At 34.1% G+C, this 21,085-nt stretch overlaps 2 protein-coding genes across 3 annotated transcripts in view; one reads left to right on the top strand and one right to left on the bottom strand.

The window, feature by feature from the left end:
* Positions 1–157: 157 nt before the first annotated feature.
* LOC142976663 (alpha-2-macroglobulin receptor-associated protein) lies at positions 158–3,472 on the bottom strand. 2 transcript variants are annotated; one of them, XM_076120155.1, is made up of 7 exons: positions 3,195–3,472; positions 2,693–2,902; positions 1,906–2,128; positions 1,520–1,675; positions 903–1,000; positions 772–831; positions 158–606 (listed from the first exon to the last, which is right to left on the bottom strand). In XM_076120155.1, exons 1-7 carry the CDS (start codon positions 3,369–3,371, stop codon positions 475–477), a joined length of 1,056 nt encoding a protein of 351 aa, XP_075976270.1. In that variant the 5' UTR covers positions 3,372–3,472; the 3' UTR covers positions 158–474. The 2 variants fall into 2 exon arrangements, with proteins under 2 accessions (XP_075976270.1, XP_075976269.1); XM_076120154.1 differs by having other exon boundaries at positions 742–831; positions 3,195–3,471.
* A 412-nt stretch (positions 3,473–3,884) lies between these two features.
* LOC142976389 (E3 ubiquitin-protein ligase RNF19B-like) overlaps positions 3,885–21,085 on the top strand; it is a 51,344-nt gene continuing 34,143 nt past the window's right edge. The window contains exon 1 of the mRNA XM_076119705.1: positions 3,885–4,529. Within this exon, the coding sequence (XP_075975820.1) occupies positions 4,397–4,529 (133 nt within the window). The 5' untranslated portion in view covers positions 3,885–4,396. The remainder of the gene's footprint in view (positions 4,530–21,085) is intronic.

Genomic DNA, 21,085 nt, shown 5'->3' with positions numbered 1-21,085 from the left:
TTAAGATATTCTATAACCTGCAGTTAGACATGGACTTCTTTAATTTTATTGGCTGGTTACCTATTTGCGCTAAATTCATGTGACACTGAGTGAAACCTCTACATTTATGAAACACATAGTTTCCATTCATCACCTTGAGTAAAAGCAAACAAGAGAATCGGGATGTAAATACATATATTAATTGAAACACAATATTTCTGAGATTCTTCATACATATTTACACTTATACATTACATACACAATTAATTTACTAACACTGACATTCACCATGTTAACATCTATGTAAAAAAAGTATTTGATTTATATAAAAAAATAATCACTATTGGAATTATCTTAAGCTATTCACACCTTAGCTGCCAAAGAACTAAAATATTCACAAAAACTCATATAACTGTACTTCTATGTAAATTTAAAATGCAGTAGAAAATACAACATCTAAACTCTGAAGAGGTTATATTTGGCAAATTATTTGAGCTACAGTTCTGTGTGACGTTCGAGTATCCTGCTCTCGAGGTGGTCGTGCATCTTCTCCACCTTCCTGGAATGTTTCTTGATCATCTGTTCTTGTTCTTCAAAATGATTGATTTTGTCACCAGCGCCCGCGACCTGCAGAACAAAAAAGAATCCTTTTACAACTGAATAAAAGGTTTCTTCTGTTTAAATAACGTTATAACAAAGAAAAAAGTAAGTATAACAATAAATACAAAACAAAGTAAATCAAAATAAAAACAAAAAAATAACCTTAGACTTATGCTTTTCACGATTGCTTACATGATCCGCTTGTAGGTGACGGAGTTTCAGCAGCCGTGACTCGTAATGCTGCAGTTCCACCTAACAATGAGGATGATGATTAAAATATCACACTACAATACTAGTTATTTGGAATTTCATTTATATTATACCTTCAAAGAAGCAAGTTCATCAGTACTGAAATTTCCAGCTACAGCCATTTTCCATAAACCTTGCACTTTAGGCTCTATGAATTCCCTGTTGTTAGGACCTGCACAAAACAAAAACTAGTTTTAATAAATGTAACTTATGGTTCTGAAATTAAAACATTTTTACGACTTCTCAGTGATCTAGGCACGATGCTACGTATAATGAGTCATTTTCTAACAATACAAGTAATAAATAGGTTGGTAATTAATCTAGATTTAAAGATGACAACTTGTCCTAGATTCTTAAATAACTCCCATCAATGTTTCAACAGAAACATCTATAAATTATTTTATTACCTTAGTGCATACTTGTAGCTCAGTTGCTAGCAATATAAAGCAATTTATTATTAAAACAATATTCAACTATAGGAATATCATTTGCTATGGGGCTGCTAAAATAGATGGATTCAGGTAAAATACAATCAATACACAGCAGGTGATACATAGAGACAGAAATAGAAGTCTAAATTGACTCATAGGACTAAAGTCTGCCTGTCACAAACTGTCTAAACAAGGGGACTCTGCAATCTGTCAGCATATCTCAGTTTTGAACAAAGCACATAAGTTTTCTGTTGTCATACCTTTAGAAATAACCCTCTGCAATTTGTCATATCCGTCCCTCAGATCTCGGTGCTTATCTCTGATTAAATTTGCTTTGTCAAGGTAGTCCTTTGTCTTATCATTTGTTTGTTCACTGATTTCATTGAACTTGTCCAATTCCTCTTCATTGATTACATCTGCAATAGTCATTATTATTTTGTTATTGATTATTCATTAAAATCATACAATGTGAAATATGAAAATAATACTTTTAGCAAGATTCATAGTTCCAATATCACATTTATCATATATAATAGATTACATTACACAGGCATTACTGCTCAGACTACCAAGGCAGGTTATTTTTTTAGCATAGCTTAGCACCCCACTAACAATTATAAAGTTAAGTAAATAAAGTATTTCATACTTCTAAAGGCATCAGTGTCAGCATCATTTTTGTTAGCTGCATCATCACCAAACAGATCATAGTACTGGTCAATTTTCTCTTGGTGGTGAGTGAACTCCTCTCTCAAGGCTACCAGCTCCTCATGAGTGAAGCCAGAAGTCTCTGCTTTAGACCATAGATAGTTCAGCTTTTTGTCTTTGAATATGCTTTTGTTTATGTAGTCATCTGTTGCGGAATTGTAGGCCTGAATTCAAAAAATATAAAATACTGTACCATTCCGATTTGTGTAGCTGACCACTATGATTATAAAGAATCTTATAAGAGGTTCTACATATAAAAAGTTACAACATAGTAATAGCACTTGACTACAGGTAACATAACAAACACCTTTAGATGTAAGTATGTTTTAGAATATCATATAAATAAGTCAAATTTAAAAGTATTGGTAACATAATCCCCATATAAATATTATTATTTATTCAGTGTAAGTTATATTTTTCTACATATAAACATAGTAATGACATACACAGTTATCTCTATCCCAACTGTGTCAACAGTCTGTAAAAACAATTAATATTAAACCTTATCTCAATAACTTATCAGTCAGTGTCTGTTTTTAAAGGCATTTAAACATGAACAGAGAATCAGATGTGGTATAAATTAATGTTCTGAATGTTATCTATGAGGAATATTAAGTATATAATTTTAGGTATGATGGTTATTTCCTGTAAGTAACTATACATACTAGTTACTTTATTAAAATCTTGGCTTTATAATCAAACAAAGGACAAACCCTACTGATACTTACAGCATGATCTTTTTGTTTTGCCGCATCAGGTTCAAAATGATGCAAGAGTCCATAAGCTGACATGATGTTAGTCAGCTTACGTCTCAGTTCAGCCTCCCGAAGACCTTCTTTATCCCCCCCTTCACCCTTAACTCTTTTCTGTATTAACTCTTCCTTATCTTGTATCATGAGATCACTGTATAAAGACTTCAGTTTTGGTTCCGTTAGGCGCTGTAACAATGGAAGATAATGTAAAAAATTCAATTAGATTGGTTTCAATAAGATAGTTCATAAAAGATTGGGAATAATTCTCTATCTATTATGGACTACCGCCTACTTTACAGAGAAAAACGATATGCAGCGCCCCCCTTACAATAGTTACACCAATTTATTTTAGTTTTGTTATTTATCATTTGTCTTTGGACCTACCACCGCCCCCATGAAAAGCTCTGGCGCCCATTTGAGGGCGGTACCTCCCCTTTTTGGTGCCTCTGGTTTATAGCTAGGTAGAAAAAAGGTTTACCTGACGAGCTTTAGTCCACAATAAGTTAAGTTTATTCATTCGAAAAGGTTTTTCTAAAGTTCTAAAGTCGATATCGCTTTTCTTCTTTTCATTTGCAGATCGACTATATTTATTTTCACAAAGAACAGTACTAGACACTATAATAATACACAACAAAACTTGTAAATATCGATTCATTTTGGAAATAATTTATAGAACGAATAATAGAATCCAATAAGTGTGCCGATTTGCCGACTCAGCCGACAACAGAAACAGAAACTGCAAAAGTCAAAGCCAAACGTCAAGTCGAGAAGTAACGTCAAATGGACTGAGTCCCTAGTTTATGGTCAAATCGTTTAGTTTTTTGTTATTGCGTCTTTTTTGTTTAACGCTATATTTATTTTATTTTAAAAGAAATACCTTTAGGATGTACAACTTATAAAAGAAAGCAACCATTTTAATAAAATACTTAATTTTTTTGCAAAATAATCATAATTCGATTTTAATTCCATAAACGCAAAAATAATGGGCTGAAAATTAATTCAGTTTTATAAGTAGATTGTTGCATTAATAAATTAGGTAGGTAGGTACTACAAACTATTAACTTGTGGGCTTAAGTAGCCCAACTGTATGCAGCATAGACAATATCTGGTAGCGTGATAAGTAGTACTTCTCGCATGTTTTTATTAGATCGAGAAGCTCGTGAGTTTAGTGTCTACATTTCAACAAATAGTACCGGTCAACTTTGACAGTTTGTGTGTGAATGTATTATTCGCCGTTTCCTTCTTGTAGTCACTTGATTCTGTTCATTTTATTTTTATAAATTGGCATAGTTGGATACGATCTCACTGGTAGTCGTCCGTGACATTTATAAAGAACCATAATACTTTTTGACTATACCTATAGTTTTTGATCTCAGTGTAGTACCGTAACATAGCTCTGTCAGCACAATGGGAACTCAGTAAAAGCGAGTGTTCCCCACCTGAGGCAGCATCTGTAACGCGTCCGCGGGCACGTACGATCCGGCTGGCCATCGGTACTTTCTCTCGCTGATGCGTTGCGAGTCGGTTACTCAATACGCGTTGTGCAAAGACTGGTCCGCGAGTCGATGTCGATATTTCATAACGGTAGTCCATAATCTGTCGCTAATGTCGGTCGTGTGAAGCGGAGACTCGGTGCAGTAAAGACAGTGTTTAGTGTGTAATGTGTATTAGTTTGATGTGATGGTGGAACGGGAGGGAATGAGGCGCGGCAGCGGTGGCGGCTGCGGCTGGGGCGGCGGCGTGCTGGGCCGCTGGTCGCTGCGCCGGCTGCTGCTCGACAGCCCCCTGGTGGGCAGGAGACTCGCACATACAGGTACTTGGACCACCTTCATAACACAGCTTCATGATAACCAAATGGTTTTCTCTAAATCTAAACTTTATTTGAACTTCAAACTTTTTATTGTTTGATTTTATATTTTCCACCCCTATAAGAATTTTAATATTTTATATTATTATAATTTATTGTTTGAGGGTAGAATAGGAACAGGATACAATTTTCCAATAAGCTATTTATCTCTCACACAAAAATATAAACAAATTTTAAAAACTAGCTCACAACCCTGATTTGTTCAATTAACATTTAAATTAATTCTAATAGTATTGTTTTGGATTTCAACCTTGAGAATATTTGAATTGAAGATTGGTAGTGACACACATTGCCATATATTCTGTTCATCTAACAGGAACATCAATATTCTAGGCAAAATGAAGTTAACTTAAAACTGTAGTAAACCTCTAACATATAAAACATTATGACCTTGTTCGTTGATGTTTAACTATCTGCCAAATAGCATACTTTTGGTTAAGTAGGTAGTAAGTAGTATAGATATGTACACTCTTAGTAAAATCCTGAACATTAACTAACAATTCTCATTGGGATCAGTAAAACTGGCAATAAAACTACCTTATAATACCTACTTAATAACGGCAATCACATTATTATTATGATATATTAAGTTATCAATTCTCTTCGATCAGCCTCACCGATACCCCAACATTGTTATTAATACAATGTCAGTAGACAAAACATTAATCACACATAAACACAGTACATTCACCTAATTAATCATTGTATTCATTAATTTTTTATTAGTGTAACCAATTGAGACATTGAGGCATAAAGGTCCCCAATCATATGGGTCAATGTTACATTGTTGTGCGTAGGATTATGACCCCTATTGCATAATAGTTAGTAACAATTTGCACTGATATTACTCTGCAACTGACCTATTATGAGTTTATCTTTTGAACAACTATCTTGCTTGATGTTAGCATGTTTTGTTACTATCACTTTTTCTTTGATTACTCTGAAGTACTTACCTATAGAAAGAAACAAGTCTGACCTAATTGAAAAGTAAGAAATTGGATATATGAATGTTTGTAACTCTTTCACAAAAAAACTACTGTATGAACTTCTATGAAATTTGGTACACTGGCAGTTTATTACCTAGGTTATCACATAGGATACTTTTTACCCCAGGAAGTCTTTCCATATGGACAAAGTCATAAACAAAATTATAATAGAGCATATAGGTAAATAATAACAGTAATGTGTGTATAATATTCTTAATAATTTTATATGTATTATGGTTTAATTAGGAGAGGAAGTTTATATTATTTCTGCATATTTAGGTACATACCTACTTATTGTTTTTGTGTTAGACTAATCATGTATTAAACTAATCAATTGAAAAACTAATGAGTGCTTTAACAATGTACAATAATTGAACAAAACATTTTAATTAATAAAGAATTTCCTTAATATTAAAGGTTTTTTGAAATTCTTTCCTTAATATTCCTAATTGTATATTGGGTGTTATAAATTAATGATATTAATTTAAAAATTATATTTATGTGCCCTTACAGTATACATTGTGAATAAACTTTGCATGTCTAAGTTGGTTAAACACATGTCTTTAGGGCATGCAATGAAGCTCCCAACCTGTACTTGGCCAGAAAGGTACTCAAGGCCTAACCAAATTAAGGAGCCCAGCAGTGGGACAATCATTTTGATTTTATTATCTTATAAAAATAATTAGGTACAATTAATTAAGCATTCATCTAATATTTACAGTGCCATTAAACAATAGTAAGCAGGTAGGTACATATTTACAGTAATTAATTACCTAAGTATTTATAATTATGATTAACTAAAATATAATATATTCTTATAATTTATTTCAGTGGTTTCCCCTTCTCTGGCTTCTAAATTAATTTATTAATAAACACTTGTTTTAAAGGTGAAGGAAAACATAGCCACATAATATACTGCTATGTGCCACAATTTTATATTGTATAAGTTATACTATACTACATTTGCAAGAATCACAGACTTTTGTTAGCTATTAAAATTGACAGATAAGAGTTTTTTCATTAAGCAGGTAAAGACAAAAATTTCTAGTTACAGACTGTGTAGTCTATTTATGGTCGTATTTTTTCCCATTTGTACCATTATTCGAAGCATTACTACTATTGCATTGTTTTTATGTGAATCCACTTCAAAGAAAATTGTTTTGGACCATATGACAATTCGATATTGTGCGAGATATACCTAGTTAACTTAACTGTTATTTCATAGGAGATATCGACGAGACAGCTCACCGCAACGTAAAACTGCAGGAGGATCTATTTCTATCATTGTCGATCAAATCTCTCCCAAAGATGGCTACTCTGTTGCTAGAAAATAGTGTGGTTTGCGGTCAGTCTAGCCGTTCGCAGTCGACCGCACATCTAGGTTTTGGAACTTTTAAAACATTTTCTAATACAGCCTTCTTTGTATCTTCACAACAAGCTTTCCTTACAGTTCATATTTTTAATCCTTGTCTGTTTGACGCACGTCCGAAATAAAATTCGACATCGAGTATCTCTTATTGTTTTACCAAGTTAGTTTGACGCGAACCTACATAACTCGCAATATTTGCATGAATACGATCCCCTTTCTAAAAGACATTACACACGGTTGTCGTTTCAATGAATTTTTCATACAAAACATACAGTTGACATAGAAACAGTTTCAGCGACTCGACAATAGAATAGAAATGAGGTGTCTTTTGTAAGATAACGTTATTTTACAGTGAGCTGGCATTTCACTCACTTATACCAGGTCCCCTGAGTTCAAACCAGTTTTGCTACGCCTACAGAATAGATGCTAGCTGTATATTTTATTCATAATATGCTGCATGGTACCATGACATTAAAGTTAACATTATATCTGTGTTGCTCATAAGCCCTCTTCACCTCTGCTTGTATGTCATGTTCGTATGTCATAATGAATGTTTTCTCAAGGCATACCAGTCGTCTCGCAGCACAATCATATTGATGATATAACAGAAATAACTGGGCTAATCCTAACACCGTGTGTCATCGAGAGCATTGTTATTTGAGCAATTGTTTTATTACCTTTTAATAACAATCACTCATTGTTCCTTATCTAAGAAGCATCATGAGAAAATCCTGCTTGACGTCTGACATTCATAATGATGTGCGCAACAGTTGTTACCCCTACTTCAGAGCTTGAGAGTGGTTTCGCAACATATGCACGTTATAATAGTCGTCGTTGTAATCAGTGTTAAGAGCCGATAATTTTTGTTATTCGGGAAACCCCGCTAACATAATTTGAAACGACGAATGTTGACCTACCTATAACCATCTTTAAATTCGAAATTCATTGTGTTTCTATCGTCACTTTTGAATTAATTTATTAGTTTTACAAAACTGATTCTTGACATTAGCACTTCGTCACTTATAGAGGCAGCTTAATCGCCTATACTGCTAAATAATTTAATAACATGTCTTGTTACACAGTGGCGCACGGTGGTCGCTCTCTAAACATACGTATTGTTTTACATATTCGTTTCGTTCAGTCGCCCGACACTCGGCACATGCAAACTAGCGGAATTGGTGAAATCTGATCAGTAGAGGCTCGCCATGAATGGCAATCTCGCCTCGATAGTGTTCCTATCTTGTTTGATTTGCTTCGTTAAAAGGAGACGTAATGGGCTCGAAACCTTCTAAGACGTAAGTTCGCCTTTCATGGTAGCGAGTCGTTGCTACGTTCTCTTGTATCGACGACATACATTTATAGCCCCTTATTCATAAATGGTTAATAGCCATTCAGCTATTGAATCTTGGACTCCGTGCTAGTTAAATGCTCTTAAATCGACGAGAAAATTCTAAACAAATAAACAAAACCTCAACGAAGAACTTGTGATAACATATTTTTTGTGGAACGCCTACAAAACCAGAAATGAATCCCAGATCTGAATGCTTATTTTTTTTGCGGAAACAATAAACTTTATAGAGGAGGCGTCTTCTTGATATGGATTAACCTTCAACGCGTGACAATGCATAATCTCGGCTCTTCCTCATAGCTCATTACATTCAAACGTTCGCTATCATTGTCCAGAACCTTATTGTTTGTTATATAATGAACATAAATGTATATTGGACTTCTCACAATGCAAACCAGATATTACAGTGTGCTAGACTAGCCGCCTCCTATTCCGTAGTTGTAGGTAGTATAAAATCGTGTTTTTCCTTAAAATATTAAATACCAATTGCTGGCATTGAATTTATGCCGCGTTAATTATACAAAATTTATGAAATTAAACAATGTAGACTTTCATAATTTATTTTTAGATGTCGAGTCAATGGCACGACTGTTTCATTAGATTACTCCGGCCCATTAGGTGGTCACGACGATTGCAATTTGTTGCCTTGTTGAATCATTGGAGCAATTACTTGGGCGTTTAGGGCGCCTCGGTAGCCGGTAGCTGCTGGGTAGTTTAATCTGGAACTAGTCTTAACAAAGCATAGCTTAATCATTTTGTCAGATTGAACGTTTATAGACGACTGAAATAATTTTACTATTGTATAAAAAGTAACGACTAGCTCGTTGGCTGATTAGATTTAAAAAAACTTTTCCATAAAGGGAACTACCTGAAGAAAAATTGTACACGAAATGATAACTATAGCACTTGAACCAATATGTGTAATTTGGCAATTAGTAATTACTCCCTGTTTAATGAGCAAAATTTTACTGTTAATATTGTTTTAAGTACTGTACTACGTACATATAATATAATTAATTGACGGCGAAGTGTTTATATAACATCAACCCAATTACAGGGAGGTATCGTGATTCGTGACTGATACATGGAATAATTGCTAACAGTGATTTATGCAAATAATTGTAGTTATAATTGTAGTTACTATTGCATTGTAATCTTCTGCATAATCATTAAAATTGTTGAATAATAACGTAACAACGGTTATGATTTTTTATTTATCTGTTGAACAGATGTACAATATACATAGATTTTTTTCGATATCGAGGAGTAAATAAGGTACTTATCGTAAACCTTATATTGTCTTCGCATTTAAGACATCGTAATAATGAATACACATGGATACTTAATACAGTCATGTCAGTATATTATGGTCATACTGACATGTAGGTAATGCAATGTTATTACGGTTTAAACGAAGGCTGAAAAAGAGATGGATATAGGAAGAAAACATGTTGTGCCGACTCTCTAGTGTGGGATAAGGTCAAGACTCAAGACTCATGATTACGATAAAATATGATTACAGAACGCAAGCATGCTTCTCCTAAGTACCTGTTATGAGTTCCTATGTAGCGGGTTCAACGCACCTGAGCTTGTTTGAAGGACGTAATTAAATAATTAATGGATTAATTTCCAGGCCTACCCAGTCTAGATTTGAGCTGAGCCCTAGACATAATCTATAGTTTACATTAATTTATCCTCCTATATTAATTTTAGGATTTAAATTATGTTGTCATTAATGCGTCCGACCTTTTGCTCAAACCCGCCCTCGTCAATTATGAATAGTTCATAATTAACAGATGTTCCAGCATGATTCAGTATAGGGATTTAAATTTTGGCATATTATTATGTATGCTGTTTTATTAAAAATCCAATATGCAGAAGAATTAACAAAGCATTGTATGTTAAACTGTGTAATGGTATTGATTGTTTAAGACATTATATTGAGTTAAAGTTGGCCAATCGGCAGGTCAGATGTCACAACTTTCGAGTGACGCACCATGCATTAAAATCATATTGTAATAATTGTCATTGTATATCTAGAACGTGCTGATGTTAAAAACAGTTTAACTGAAACTTTTAAAATGTCTTTCAACGTGACCTTTCAAAAACGCTTTCTGTTGAGTAAGTACATCGTTAAACGTTTACTTTCAAGGATTATGTTTAACAATTCGGAAACCTTCACGCGGTTACCGTTTGCTGAAGTAACAAAAGGAAGCGGACAAGGCTCTCAGTTGTACGTCAATAATTGTACATCACATCCTCCCCAGCGGGAAGTGAACCGAGGCTTTCTTAGATACCGTTTATGTAACAGTACGCGTTGCCAAGTTTACAGAAAATCTTCGCCAGCCTCACATAATAAGAGGGGCGCCGTATATCTCGTGTAAAAGCTTCTCCTCCATTTGGAGGCCCATTTTGATCACGATAAGTGCGATTTAGCCCTTCTTACAAGCCGCCGAGCTTCGTCATTTCAGATGTATGTGTTGTGTGGATCCCAGCTCACGAGAATTGCGTCTGTAGGTCAATTGAATCAGATGGATATGAGATTTCTCGAAACGACGCACCTACCCAATTATTTCGGCCGTTGAAAATGTTATTGCACGATGAATAATAGACTGAGTATTTTGTTGCTTTTCTTCCGTAACATTTGCCGTTATCTCGTCATAGTGTATCTCCGCGGTACATTATCGTTTCCTGGAATTGCCTTTCCCAGTTGCAATACTAGTTGGTTGTGTGTGTAACATCACTAACATCGTCGGCCATTACCCACCTATTCCGGGTAGCACGTTGTGCGGCTCCGTGCTACCGGGAATTGCATAATATTAAAGGTACCGAATAAAAACAAAATGTGTATGTCAGATATATTGTGCACAAACTTTATTCGAAGAAAATGCTGACACCTTAGATGAGTTGAATGATCGCCTGCAGTCGAGTAATGAAACTACAGTTTTTTTGCTATTCAATTAAATTTAAGTAGGACGCTACTTATGTTTAGTACAAACTATACAAAGTCATCTAAAAAATATGTTACTTTCGTTTATATTCACGTTATCTATTTTATACTTAAATAAAATGAAATGCTGTGAGCGGTTGTTAAGGAGTGTCGCGCAGCTACGATATTGATGTTGATGGTACAACGACGCTGTTTCATATTTAATCACTTCTCAGACGTCTCGTCGCTAAGTGGGATGGTGAAAGTGATGTGAACAATTCAAAATAATCATTTTGTACGTACCCTCGCAACTGGGTTACCTCAATTGAGCCACGAGTTATTTGTCATTGCCCGAGACAGACGTTTAATTCTAAAACATTAACTTCGCCCATTGAGTGTCTCAAAGAGAGCATGACAGCTCGTAAAGAGTCTTATAGGTTTAGAACATTAATTGAGCACGTCTAGCCTGATGTTGAGCTCATCTTCAACAGTTTGCAGAGTAGTTTAAGAACAAACGATCCTTGAAAGTTTCATATTTTAAGCTTGAATGTTCTCCACGTTTCTCTTCACTTTAAAATATGTCTGTCGAATTGTTGTTGAGGAATATTTAACATAGTACGATTATGGACGAATACTTTTTGCTTGTAAGCTTTCCAAATAAATGTAGGTCAGCTCAGTAATTTTGGCAGTACGCACCTCTCGTTGCATGCCATATTAGTTTATAAAGTTGCTCTTGCTTTATACTTTATTGTTTATTACTTACTTGATTTCTGAGACTTTTTTCCCAAAAGAAAAGGTAAAGAGAAAATGAAAACGGAAACTACGTGCTCACTTCTTCCGTTGAATGCTTCACTAAATGTTACTTAACATTTTACCGAGCGATGACTAATTGAAATTCGTTTATTTTTTTGTCATAGCGTGTGCACTCTCCACTCAAATTATTAGCAAATTCGCTTCGGTGAATATTATATCGTGTAAAATTGGAGAAACCACTTTTGCTGTTGCGCTTGGTGTTTCAGAGAAAATCCATCACTGTTACAATTACGGACGGTGGATTGATAATTAACGTTTTTAGAAACAAGTGTAAAGACAGGTTGATGCTAAGAACGTTATTAATTAGGTATAATTTAATTGACTGTTTCAAACGTGTTCGTTTTCAAGAGCACTCACGTTTAACATTCACTTAGCCGTAAGATAGATTTATTATTATAACAAGATGTACACAAAGGCAGAAAAGTAAAAGCAATGTAAGTTTTCAAATAATTTCAGTACGAACAAAGCAGTTCAGTACACGTGCCAGGGAAACTGCATAATACTAACTTGAGAGCGCTCTTAGCAGTTATTGAGGTCATTTCACAAGCATCTACTACCTACCGATACCTTACAGAAGACGGTCGAAACTTTATTATTGAGTTTGAGAGTATAATTTATTATTGTTTAATACGTGATCTTATGTAGTAAGGAGTAAGGACAAAGCAACCTTGCATCAATATGCCGAAGTCGTGTTGACATTCAAAACTGATCTAATCAGTTGGAACCTTGCCTGTTAATACTTGAAATGTAATTTTCTTACGAACACAATGTCCATTGTCAACTAATGAGTTTGGTACTGAATTGTCTGTTACGATCAGAATCACGTGTGATGATAAGTGGAGACAACGTTTTCATGTATGTATATGCACTGTTAAAAGGGCATGGATGGAGGTATTTTCTACGTTTAGATAGATGATGCGTTGTTGAGATTGTGCTATTATTGTTAAGCGTCTTCGTGCTTTGCAGGCTCTGCGTGTTCTCAATTAGAGGTTTCCCATGTTGTTAGGAGGCTCTATGTACTGGTACAATTTCATAGGAGTAGAATAAAGTACCTATTTGCGTCTTAATGCCTGTTCCTGGGCATGTATTACTCAACGGGATTTGCCACGTTTTTTCAGCGACAGGTTATAATTATATTATTAATAGGTATTATTCCTTTAGGTTATAATTATAATTATTGTAAATCATCAAGTTTTTGTGGATACTTTACCTATATAGTGGCCTGAGCTATGTTATTGTGAAGACTTGAAAATGTTGCGTTCTTATTCTGATAATTAGCAAAATATACTTTTAACATTATTCGTAGTTTTCGGTGCGACGATTGAGAAAGTAATGTTATGATGACAAGAAAGTAAGAACCACTTCCTTCCTTTTCTATCATAAATATTGACGTAAATAGTTGTTAATATGACGTGTGAAGGTAATCGATTGTTATATTAATGTTATCATCTTCTTGTTGCATTGCTCGAGTGATGCTATAATGATCCAATGTATTATCGCTGCAGATTCTGATATACAAATAAATGATAATATTCTGACTCATAAATTATCACATGATATTTATAGCCCTGATATAGTTTATGCTCTTTCATGTTCTTTTTTTTAAGACGTCAGAGATTAAACAATAGGTTATAAAATATAGATAATTAATTAGCCAACTGATTTGCTCGGCTTGTTTTTCCGAAAGCTGAAAAAGATGAGTTTTAAAAAGAAAGATTTGATGATAGAAGTTTGATTCCGGGTCTTTTCATTTCCACGTTTAATTACATTTAATTTATGCAGTGCGTCTTTAATTTCTAATATCAGTATCGATTCCGCATACATATAAAAACTTAATAAGTAGATAAAAAAAACTAGAAACAAGTATAATTTACAGGGAAAGCCTATTGTTATAAGTAATTCCATTAATACGGTAAATAGCAAATATATTCTTCCTCTACGTAAAACACGTACTGCGCTACTTCTAGAGGATAATAAGACACAAATCATGTACTCTAACTATGTACGCTTTCCTACATTATTAGGTACTACATACTGTGGATATTATTTTCAATATAATTGCAAATAAAAAACATGAAATAGCTCTTTGGTAGAATCCATAAAGTGTCAAGAGCAATTTTTTTACTCATTCATTAAGTGCAGTCTTTAATCGTTAGAAACTTATTTCTCGTTTACAAATATATAAATAAAAAACCCTTTAAAAGCAAGCGCTTCCTACTCAAATATCCATTGCGTATTAATGATTATGAAGAGATAGTTGCACAAACAGATAGACGCGTTAGTTACTATGTAGTAACAACGTAGCAATAGTTTCCAAATCGTTTTACATACGAACTGATCTGTCAATGGCATTAGTATTCAGTAACCGATACTCGCATTAGTACTAGATATAATAGTACAATAGATACATCTTGTGGGCATCTAGTGCAGGTCGCTTGTAACCTGGATAACAACACTGACCTGAATGTGCATCTGTCTGTACAATACCAGTTACATGGAACACAATCGAATGATATCGATATTATGACGATGCACCCAACTGGATAAGTTTAACCATATTCCTTTATCGCGAAGATTTGTTGCTTGTTTAGTCGCTATTTATGCTTCTTTATTTTATCTTATGGTTGGTGGTCAACCTAGTGTCAAAGATGTTCAAGCTGCCCGAAGGCCTTTGACGTGGTTTAGCGACTGTTATATTAATAAACAACCGGGACCGAATTTAACGTGCCCTCCGAAGCACGAAGACGTTCGATCAAATATCACTATGCAGTCACCCATCTATAGAATGTTCGCGCCAAGGATTGCTTAACCCCCAGATCGCTTACTGAGCAGAGAGCACAAATGGATATGGGCACAGCTATTCACATATAATAATGCAAAAATGTTGTTATAAGGTGTAAAAGCTAACAACGCATTTTATATTTTGATTCAGTTGTATAACGCAAGTTATTGAACGACAAGGCTTATTTCCTATCTGATGTACCAATAATGCCAAAATGACTAGGTATTTGAAGATAAAATTTGATATTTACGTATCTTTTTAGTGTTAATACACGATAAGAGTGGGTTCAGCATTAGGGAAAGTATAGGTGCTGTCACATTACTGTTCAAAATTTAAGAAACATTGATCACAATGTTACAAAATGCTTTCATGTTAGTAAACATTTTCTGAATAAAATTGTAGGAGCACCTACAACATTCCTTACAGAATGTAACAATTCCTAATATTTGTTTATGTATTTATTAACACGTTACTTTCCCACTGCTGGGCAAGCGTCTTCTCCCGAACGAGGGAGGGGTTAGGCCTTAAGTCCACCACGCTGGCCAAATGCGGGTTGGGGAATTTGGCCTTAAGAAATGTAACTCATCACGATGTTTTCCTTGACCGTTAGAGCAAGTGATAATTGTTTCTAATACACACATCAATTCGAAGAGTCATTGGTGTGCTGCCTCGGGTTAGAGAATGTATTAGTTTAAAAATATGTTTGTTATATTTTGTTTGTATATGTGACAGCACCTATACTTCTCTTAATGCTGAACTCACACTTATCGTGTATTAACACTAAATAGATATCTGCATATCGAATTTATCTTCAAATGTCTAGTCACTTTGGCATTATTAGTACATTAGATACGAATTAAGCCTTGTCGATCAATAACCGTCCTCTTCTAAAACGGATCCAAAATATAAAATTCTTTGTTACTATTTGTTTAGAGCAAAAAGTGGCTTGCAAATGCAAGCGACGATAACGATAAAAATGTTAGATATCTGTTTCCTGTAATCTTTATACCTAAAAAGATGATTTTGAAACCTGTGTAATACGATTATAAGCAGTGAGGTTTATAGGTACTGGAAATAGTTTGACAATGTATCTGTCCTTGTTACATGTTAATAAATGATAGAGAGGCAGGATACTGCTAGATGTACTATCGAACAAACTGAATCATGACCCACCATGTGCTCATTTTCTAAAATACGTCTATATACACGTAGGTCGAAATTCGCTTGAACCTACGTTTCCTTGGTAATGAATTTGTTATCTGTCATTATTGCGACAAATCTTTGGGCGTCCATTATAGGAAATAATGTTACTATAAAAATTAAAATAATATAGGGTAACCAGTATAGTTATTACCCGTATGCTGTATGCTGGGCAATGACTATAGTGGTTACCCTAATCGAAACGGTTCACAGATTTCTAAATGACGTGCTATTTGACATTTGACACAAATATATTTTTTCGTTGTGAAAAGAGTTTAGACTATTTACATTCTACATTCAAATTAAGAGTGATTTATCGAAAACGTATCTAGTACTGTGCTAACAAAGGTCAAAGTTGTCTGTACTCGTAGATACATCATAACACAGTCGTATTCATGTTTAAAACGTCCTAAGTGCAACTATGACAATAGAGATGATATTCTTACTGTTTTGACGGTTTCAAGCGAATTGTCGGCAAAATGGGTCATGATTCAGTTGGTTCGATAGTACGTTAGAAGGAAAATAAGTAGAAGTATTGACGCCATGCATCATGTTTGCATACGTTTGCCTGGAACTAAAACAGTTAGCTGCCATATACTCGGCTCAAAGCGTTGTTTCTACGATAACGAGCCGATGTTTGCTTTGCTACCGTAATCCACATAATATCGCAGTGTTTACCTCCACGGAACAGCTGCGCACGTTGTTTTCGACTTTTTTATTTCTGAATATTAATGCTAAGACATTGCACAAGGTGTGCACTAGTTCCTCGAAGGTCATACGCATAGCACCTGGCTATTTATTCCACTGGGTTTTCCAGAAACAAGTAATCTGTATTTAAAATTGTGTTTTATTTGTAAAAATCGATAAGATACAACTATCGTGTTCAAGTAATTGATAACCGCCTTATTAATGCAAAAACGTCAATGCGGTCTAGAAAGAAATGTGGGGCATATGTCTATTTAGTACTTGGTGACCTATCTGCCTCAATAGTATAAACTATCTATTACTATCTTTATGGTTTGTTGATAAGTATTACTTTACTTTCACACGTTTATTAAGAGAAATGTTGAGTATGCCGTCAATACTACATCTTTGCATTAAAGATTAACTGGCATACATTTTAACATTAATAATTTCCGGCTTTACCAATTTCCTAGTCATAACTCATCTCCATATTGTGACAATCTTAATACGCGTTATTTTTGCTTGTAAAGACGTGCCACTGTGCTATTTAAACAGTGTGTGAGTGCTACTTTGTGTGCGATGATGACATGGGACTTTGTAGGTCATGCTTTTTATGATACTACTCTCAGACTGCATAAATGTCACTGTATTTTTCATACAAGATCTGTAGCCCAAACATTTTACGCATTCTATCATAAGAAGATTACAGTTTAACAGCAAAGTTAATAACCATTATTAACTTAAATAACAAGTTGACAAGCTAAGTATTAAATCTTAGTTTAAAGTCAAGCAGAGATGGAAATGAATTATTTATGATTTACATAAAGCATCTATGACGCACTGTAGAACATTTATTATGCATCTTTTCTTGAAGAAATCGTAAAGTATCTTATTATTTTACAGTGTTGCTATACTGCATTGCAGTTGCATTTTCTTCTCTTAATATTTGGTCTCAAATCAGAAATGAGAATCGTTTCTGTAGATCCAATCGAAGCAAAGATAGCACAGGAAAAGCTTTGAAATTGCAAATAGAAAGTTTTATCTAAAGACTGGCTTATGCAAAATGATAGGCAATGCAAAAAAAGAGCTATAGAGAAACAGAAAAATGGTTTTAGTTATTTTATATCATGAGAAAATCTTTGTCTTATTAAACTGTAGCATTTTTCTTTCTATGACATACAATTCTAGTACTTATTAAATGCTAAATAACTCTTAACCATCTATCGGAATTTGTACCAAATTCCAATAGATGGTTCCAATTATTTCCAAACCTGCCCCAGATAATTCGCGTTCCTAAAATAAGAATCCGAATATGATTTCGTTTAGCAAACTGTCTAAATGTCTTTGAATATTATTAAACTTACCTTTATAACATTAGAAATATTTGTTTAACAAGATAAAATGTTAAGAGCGGAAATTACACATACCTATAATTTGTGTTTGTGTGTATATCCCGCATGTCTTAATACGAAACTCATTATTATCATCATAAGCGGATATCATGTATTAATCTTGGCGTCGAAACTCGAAATCCTCAAGCTATTTATTAATTAATAGATTTTATGTATTGCGTTGTAACTATACAATTGAATTCTGTTCCTTTTTTCTTTTTCAATTTTAGCATAGGTAGTCGCAGCCAGCTTTTATTTTCCTTTGCTGTCTGTGTCCTCTTAGTAAATCCCTGTTCAAGTAATATTAGATCCACTTAAACTCCCTCAACAATTTCAGCAAGGCAACGTGTCTTGCTAAGTTTTAATTGGTCTAGACATAAACCAATGATCCACGTGGAACGATTGCCTCTCGCAATGATAGAGATGATCTAACAAATCTGTATAATAAAAGTCTAGGAAACAAACCAGTTTATTTAGCTGGTTTGTTATGCTAGCTTATATCCAAATTTACATTTATTGCTCAATTGAAAGATTTCCTGCATATAATTTACATTGCATTTTTCTTACGATTAGGCAGAGGTCCAACTCGTGTTCATAAAACGTTTGCCATTTATGACACTTAAAGCTCTTGAAACAATAACTTATTGGAATTAATTACTGTAATAATGTATACTGTTCTGATTTAATTAAGTATTAAACTGTGGAGTTGTATCGCAATTTATTTTACATCCAGATTAGTTCATGGTCTCTCAGGCCCAAGGCAATCTGTCTGACTCTACCTAATCACGAACAATACAAATAAGTCTGCTTTTGAAGCTTACAAGACTGCCGACAGTCTGAAATAAAAGTCTTGTACAGTATTCGAAACAATATCTTTCTAGGAAAAGAACAAATCGGTTTGTTACCTTCCCGTCAAAGACATTTTAATTTATTTGCTAAAAACTCCGTACACGTTTTGGATTTACCAACTGATATATTTTGGCAATAAATTGTGTAAAGAATTTTACGATATTAGCTTTAACAAGATAGCAGTAACGGTTTTGAATGAAATATCAGTGATTACACGGTTATCCCCCTCGTTATCTGTGTTATCAAAATGATACAGTCCCTTTTCTGGTGGATTATGACGTCACGATGGAATTCTCGATCTGGTTTCTTGGCATCCCAAATATTACCGCTACCTGCCCGATGAGACTCATGACCGGATGAGGTCAATAGCAAAGTCATTAGTTTTTGTTAACATCAACTGTATAGTAATAAAAAAGTTATGGTAACACATCATTCAACATAAAACGCGTTTAGATAAGTGTGGTGGAGTAAGATGTAGGTTTGTATACCGTTTTATCAATTTGTCTTGACTGTTTTTTATAGCTGTATATAAATCTGTTTTCTCTTGTTGATATGCGGTAATTATGACTAAGATTAGAGGGATCTACTTAAAAGACATTCCTTAAGTTGTGATTTTAGAAAAGTGAAGATGTAGTATCAGCTGTTGATGGTTACTTCAATATATGTATGTACTTAGAAGGTTGATAACCATTTCTTCCGAATTATGAAGAACTCTTGATGGTATGGAATTAAAGATAAAAGTCACATGGCAAGGCAAGATTTGAGTCACTACGAAGCGTGCTTGTATATAAACGTGATCGATGCGTCAAATCGTTCTCAACACAAGAGCCGCATAACACCTCAGGTATTATACACTTCACTCACGATTAAACACACGCAAAATAAAGTAAACAATTATTTTAATAACTATGTACTATTAACGATTTTACAGTCTGTTATTTCAATTTATAATATCAGTATTCATTTAGTTTCGCATACGCGGTGAGATGTGAAGTTTGTCATGTTAATTTAGATGTAATTTGAGCTGTCAACTGCACACGCTCACGCTCGTGAACGATATAATTAACTACAGTACAGTTATTGACGCTATAATTTGCTCTGTTTCGGTTAACTATTAGTTGTTTTACTGTAATTACATTGTCTCTCTACATTATGTGTCTTCACAACATAATAACATATGGTTAGGTAACGTTTTCTTGACTTTAAATGTCTACTAGATTCCGAGCGAGTTCGCGTGAAAAGATTTGCCGTAGTAAAATGTCCTATGTGTTAATCTATGTTATAAACTATCTGTGTATCAAATTTCATTATAATCCATTCAGTGGCTTAGTATAGTTATTAATGTTAGTAGGATTGTACGTAACAATTATTATGATTTACTCACATCTCATAATTAAGGGTCTGGTTTTTCTATGAGAATTTTTAGACTGTCTGTAGTAGCGTGTAGTATTGTTAACAAAAACATAATTGTAATAATCTATAGAACTATTCACGTCATTGTATTTTTTGTGCTGTTACTTTTTAGAAAACCAGTCGTCACCATTTTAATAAATTATAATTACCATACTATAAGTGTTTATGAATAAAACTTGACCTATTCAAGGTGAAATATATGAATCGTAATTGATAAACTAAGATATAAATAACGAGTCGTCGAGTTCATAAGTTAATGAACTATGATCGAAATGTTCCGGATTGCAAATCTCTACGTACAATACCGATATTTGTGGGATATCGCGACACAGCGAACTTCACTTACCCCCGGTTTCTGAGTACATTTAGCCATAGTTTATCTATTCAACAGCGTATTTTTTATATGAGTTTTGACACTATTGAATAGATAAACTACCACTAAATGTCCTCAGAAACCGGCGGTTACTTGAACGTATCTACTCACGATATTGACGATACATTTACATTTGTGCATGTTACATTATTATCGATAACTATGATAACGTTAAGTACTCTACTTGAGAACAAAATACATTGTAATGGAGTAACGCTGTCAAGGTTTCAGTTTTGTTGCAGTTATCTCTCCCATCCGTATTTTTAGAAGCATCTGATACTACGTTTCTAGCTTAAAATTTCTGAGAGATCAACAATGTAACATGTTTGAAACCCAAGAATGAAGCTAATCGTGTATTTGTAGAG

This window comes from Anticarsia gemmatalis, chromosome 11 (assembly GCF_050436995.1).
Source record: "Anticarsia gemmatalis isolate Benzon Research Colony breed Stoneville strain chromosome 11, ilAntGemm2 primary, whole genome shotgun sequence".
NCBI classification, from domain to species: Eukaryota; Metazoa; Arthropoda; class Insecta; order Lepidoptera; family Erebidae; genus Anticarsia; species Anticarsia gemmatalis.
The sequence above is the reverse complement of the archived record's forward strand: the minus strand, read 5'-3'. Positions and strand labels throughout refer to the sequence as shown.